This window comes from Cephus cinctus, unplaced genomic scaffold, assembly GCF_000341935.2.
Source record: "Cephus cinctus unplaced genomic scaffold, Ccin1 Ccin1_scaffold1773, whole genome shotgun sequence".
Lineage (NCBI taxonomy): Eukaryota > Metazoa > Arthropoda > Insecta > Hymenoptera > Cephidae > Cephus > Cephus cinctus.
The window spans coordinates 17700-23523 of record NW_014333988.1 but is presented as its reverse complement, the minus strand read 5'-3'; the positions used below and the strand labels follow the sequence as shown (position 1 = coordinate 23523).

Here is a 5824-nt window from a genome sequence, read left to right as displayed (position 1 = left end):
AACACTCGAAAATCTGCATCCAGGATCACGGAAATCTACAGCAGGAATAGTTTGGCTTCTAACTTATAATGAAAGATGGCATTGTAGTATGTTTTAGCCACCTTGTACGGGTTTGCGTCTGACTGAACGCTTACCTCAAAACAATTGCGAATCGTGAGTTCGGCGTGAAGCTGCTGCACGAAGCTAAGGCGTTCCTCCAGTATCAGAAATTTGTCAAAAAATGAGAAAAATGCGGACGCATATATCTCTCTTATTATGTGTGCAATCCGTCCGAATTTTTTTTCATCTCTATTATTTTTTCTTGCTCTACAACTTTTGCATTTAACTTGTTTCAATATCATTTGAAATGGCGAAGATAATTTTTTTTATTTGCGACCGGAAGTTGAGCGAACAATATTAATATGCCCATTCGATGCGCAATCAAAAAATATTCAATGGTTGTGACATCAGATTTTCGAAATTGTGCACCGTTTCACCGTAAATCTCAAACGTGCATCTGGGCTGATACACTGAGCTGATAATAAAATTGTTTGGAAACGTAATCAATTGGAAGTCACGAAAACAAAAATGTGTAATCAAAGCGTCAACATACGTAGAGTATGTTGCTCTATCCGAAGTTGTAAGCGAGCTATAGTATATAAGAGAATTGATAAAAATATTCGAAATAAATGTAAGAGAACCGATTAAAATTTATGAAGACAATTCGGGTGCAATAAATATTGCTAATAACGGTAATTTTACTAAGAATTCGAAACACATTGAAATACATTATCATTTTGTACTGTCCTGTAGATAAACAGGATAAACGAGTGTAAAAGATAAATTGATCGAAGTTTGTAAAATCGACTCGAACGATAATGTTGCGGACATTTTTACTAAAGCAGTATGTAAAGAAAAGTTTGTAAACTTTAGAAAATTGTTAAATGTAAAAACATAATGTACAGTATAAATGTAAGGAGGCGTGTTGAAATATATGATACATTTATATTGTACAAAGTCAAGTTCAATATGTGGTATAGAGCGCGCTAACGAATGTGTGAGGGGACGCACACAAGTAAGCATCCCCTCTCTGTCGCTTATAGGTGAGTCGCTACGCGACTAAGGTTTAGGCTGTTCGTCACTGTACGCTCTTGGAGAGACAGATGCATAGTTGGCATGCTTCTACTGAGATAATTAAGTAAACTATTCATATATTATTGAATCCTCTCTTTGCCTCTTTATCGAACAAAGAGAAACGGGGACCAGGAGGAACAAGTAAGAGAGAGAGTGAAGAAGGGAGCGAAAGTGCTAGGGCAAGTATGGGCAATAGAAAAAAGGAAGTTCGGCGATGATTGGGGAAGAAGGATATGGCTGTTTGATAAATTGGTGTGGTCGGTTGTGAGCCATGGGGTAGAAATATGGAGGTGGAAGAAAAGAGTGGTGGCAGAAAGGTTGCAGGAGAGGTATTTAAAGTGGGTGTTAGGGGTGACAAGAAGAGTTCCAGGGTATATGGTCAGGGAAGAGTTAGTAATGGATGAAATAGGAACGAGGGCCTGGGGGTACGAAAGGAGAATAGAAGAAACAAGAGGGGGGGATAGCAAAGAGATGTAGAATGGAAATGAAAAAGAGGGCGAGAGCGGGAAAAGGTGTAGAGGGATGGGAGGAAAAGAGAAAAGTATTTTATGAAAGCAGAGGGTGGAGGAAGTAGAAAAGAAGTGGAAAGCAGGAGAAATGAGATGAGAGGATCTGATGAAGATAGAAAAAAGGAAACAGAGGGAGGAAAAGTGGAACAGTATAATAGACGTCAAGGGAAACAAGGAATACAAGTTTGTTAAGGGAATTGGGGTGCCGGAATATTTGAAGAGGGGGTGGAAGGAGGAAAGATGGAGCAGAGTGGCGAGGTTTAGGTTAGGGGACGAGATGAACAGAGGGATATACTGGGAGAAGAAAGAAAAAAGAAGTGTAGAATATGTGGGTATGGAATAGAAACGTGGGAACGTGTGTGGGAAGTTTGCTCAAACTTGGAGACAGAAAGGGGATGGCAAGAGGTAAGAGAAGAAGTTTTGGGAGAGAAAGGACAGGGGGAAAACTGGCTGATAGAGATCGAAAAGATTAGAAAGGGATGAGGGGAGGGGCTAACGGCGAAATAGATAGGGAAGTAGACACAGAGCGACGGAAACGGAAGCCGAGAGGTTGAAAGATGAACAGATGAATGAGAGAGTAAGGCAAAAGAGTTTTTTCTTTTAAGCTGTCTTTTTCTTTTTTGGCAAGCGATGGTATGACGTGTGATATGGAAATGTAAATAGGATAGATTGTACAGTAGTTTTAAATTATATTTGATGTAAGCGGAGCGGAAGTCCGTGCTGTACCCCGCAAGGGAAACAAACGCAATATGTATAAGTTTTATCTCTATGCAATTTATACTAACGAGGCTGTAACTTCAATATAATAAACACTGTTTCTTCTTCTTCTCTCTATCTTTCTGTCTCTGTCTCTGTCTCTGCGTGATAAGGTTCAAGGTTAGGGAGGAAAGTTCTGGAAACTTCTTGCATTCCGGAGAGCTGCATCCTCGATGTGCAATTCTGAGAGATAATGTTCGAGGTCAAACCTGCTGAGAACTACGGTCCAAAAGCTGCACGAACTTGCACAGAGATGGGAGGGTTCATCGAAGTTTTTAGAATCTTCTCCGGAGTGAGGGGCAAGGGGCTGCCTCAACACGTCGTGTGAGAAGCCCGCCGATTCTGAGAATGATCTTCCGCGATTTAGCACGGATACGAACCGTCGAAGCTTCTAGAAGGTTCTAGAAGCTTCTTAATCGTATACAATTCTCAGAATCAAACGTAAAATTCATGGAATCCAACGTAATATTCTTAGAATCCTCCATACATTCCTAGAAAATAGGGGTTTTGGTGACTTTACTTCCGGAAGTCATGGAGCTTACAACGGCAACTTTTGTGCCGGGGTGCTGCATTGAAATTAAATCCTACGTACTTCTCTATAGCTCAACCCTAGGGATAAGGTAGTTCAGCCTTGTATTGCCATAGCCCACAGGAAGCTAAGGATCTCAATTATTGCTCGTCAATGAATTTTCTATGAAGTTGCTTAGCGCAGCATCTCCTTACACCCTAAGGCATTTCGGAGTTCACGGTGACCCGAGTCACTAGCCTAAAGATGTTTCCCCTTTCTATCTTCTTTCTTATCATATTCATTACACTCTCAATCTTTGGATCATCTTATCGTAAGTAACATTAAGACTACATATAAACACGACCATACAAAAGACGAAAGAAAAACCTAGATACGAGGTTCAATAAAAATCCAACGAGTTATGGGATTTATAGAATTTTTGATCCACTATTTTGAATATTCGAATTTTTATTTCAAATTCTTATTTAGCGACATAAAAAACAGAGTTCTCCAAAAATTATTGAATCCTATCGCAAAATAGACGGTGTGCACTATTGCGTCAATGCTGCTCAAGAGATTAACCGGCGATATTTCTTTCAATACGGTTTAGAATCCTGTTCAAAATCTAATGTGATATTTTTAGTCGTTATGGAAATGTGTACCGAAAGTTGATACCGACCAATAATAATGAAATCATGAAAAATTATGGTCACATAATATTTTAATCATAGTAATGAATCTCGGCAATGGAAGTACGATTAGAATTATTTGTAAATGTCGACATGAACCAGTTCGAATCTTGATTAGATAAGTTAATCAATTATGATTAAAAACTGGAGTTTACGATAAAAGCACTGGAAGAGTTGTCTATTTCACAAAGTTCGCTCTCGTTCCCGCATGATGGTTGGATTCAAAGTTTTAGTGTTATTCCTAAGTTTAGGACTTATTTGTTTTAGCTCCGCACTATCTTTTACTTCAAATATCCAAGAGGATGCCACTCTCACTGCAGTGAGTTATAATATTTACTTTGACGCAACATTTAACGCATGTTACAATTTTCTGTAACAACAATTAACTGTAATAATTTTCTAATAATTTCTTACGATTTCTAGATTGAATTGATCGAAAAGTACGGATACAGTGCAGAAAAGCATCATGTTATTACCGAGGATGGTTACATCCTCGAAATGCATCGTATAAGTGGAAGTGGAGTTAGCCCAACTGCTGATGGAAAACCAATTGTCTTTCTGATGCATGGACTCTTATCATGTTCTGTTGATTTTATCGTCATGGGTCCAGGCAACGGTTTGGGTAAATACTCTAAATATATTGAGTTCAGTTAATTTATTTGACTACACGGGTGTTCTTATTGTTACATAGGATACATCCTGGCAGATTCTGGATATGATGTATGGATGGGCAACGCCCGTAGTAACACCTATTCCAAAAATCATACAACAATTACACACTCGTCTAAAAAATCTTTTTATGATTTTTCTTGGCATGAAATCGGTTATTACGATTTACCTGCTATGATTGACTACGTCCTGGAGCAAACTAACAAAGAAAAGCTTTTTTACATTGGATTTAGTCAAGGTACCACTGCTTTCTGGGTGATGAATTCTTTAAGAACCGAATACAACGACAAAATCAAAGCAATGATCGCATTGGCTCCTGTAGCATATACGAAACACGTTAGGAGTCCACTCATTAAACTCCTTGCGTATTCCTCTTATCCAACATCCGTAAGAAATATTGTTGAAAAAAAGTGATTAAAAATATATGTAGATGCTGATTCGATATTTTGTCATTTTTTAGGTATTAATGAATCTTGTGGGTCTGCATGAGTTTATGCCTTCCTCTTCGCTGACAACCGTGGCTGGGCAGACTTTCTGCAATGACGACACCTGGACCCAGTTTATGTGCTCAAATCTTCTTTTCCTAATTGCGGGATTCAATAAAGAGCAACTGAATACGGTAACGCAAGCCACCACTTCTAATAACGTTCAGAGCAGTATAATGACACGAATATTTTACATACTTTGCAGACGGCTATGCCTGTGATTTTTGCACACACACCAGCAGGAGCCTCGACACGCCAGATATTTCACTATACTCAAGGTATTACTTCTGGTAGATTTAGGCAGTATGATCATGGGACCTTGAAGAATCTCAAAGTATACCATTCGCTGACACCACCTAACTATGATTTGAGTCTGGTAACAACGCCAGTTCATCTGATTTACGGTAACAACGATTGGCTTGCTGGCGTTCGTGTAAGTGTCGTTTCTTCAACAGATAATTTCATTATAATTGTGATAATTAAACTAGGAAAAACGTATAATATTTTTTCAGGATGTCAAAAAACTTTATGGTAAACTTGGAAATCCTGTTGAACTCATTAATGTTGAAGATTCTAAATGGAATCATCTCGACTTTATGTATGGTATCGATGCGTATCAGTATATTTATAAACCAATATTGTCAATTTTATCGAAGAATTACAATGATTAAATTCACTTATTCACACGAAAATTACATCTTATTGTTAATATGCTTTCTATAGGAAATTGGTACTGGTTTTGTACCAAATTTATATCAAGAAATGCACGGACCCGCTAAGTAGTACTCGATAAGGAATCACCTAAAGTTTTATTAATTATTAAATCACTATTAAATCATAATTAAATACGGGAAGCAGTAGTAACATAAAAAAGTAGCGAAAACGTTATAGGAAATATTGAAAATATAATTAAAATGATGGGCCAGTGCTAGATCATATAATAGGAAAACATGTAGTGACTTATGTACTTGGCCTCAATAATATGATATCAATACTTTTTGTTAGAGGAATTCACAGCAATCCTGTACTTGGCGTAGTTTTTTACACGTAAGTGTTTTTTGGGGGATTGTTACTACTGTTACGATTGCTAAATCT

The 5824-nt window shown here is 37.9% G+C and overlaps 1 protein-coding gene across 1 annotated transcript; it reads left to right on the top strand.

Annotated features, from left to right (window-relative positions):
• Positions 1-3748: 3748 nt before the first annotated feature.
• Positions 3749-5428, top strand: LOC107273657 (lipase 3; the record flags this gene model as incomplete). The annotated part of the gene is given in 6 exon segments (XM_025091000.1): positions 3749-3894; positions 3999-4197; positions 4267-4631; positions 4705-4863; positions 4935-5162; positions 5242-5428. Coding segments are annotated over 6 exon segments (1221 nt in total). The 5' UTR covers positions 3749-3783.
• Between the last annotated feature and the right edge of the window lie 396 nt (positions 5429-5824).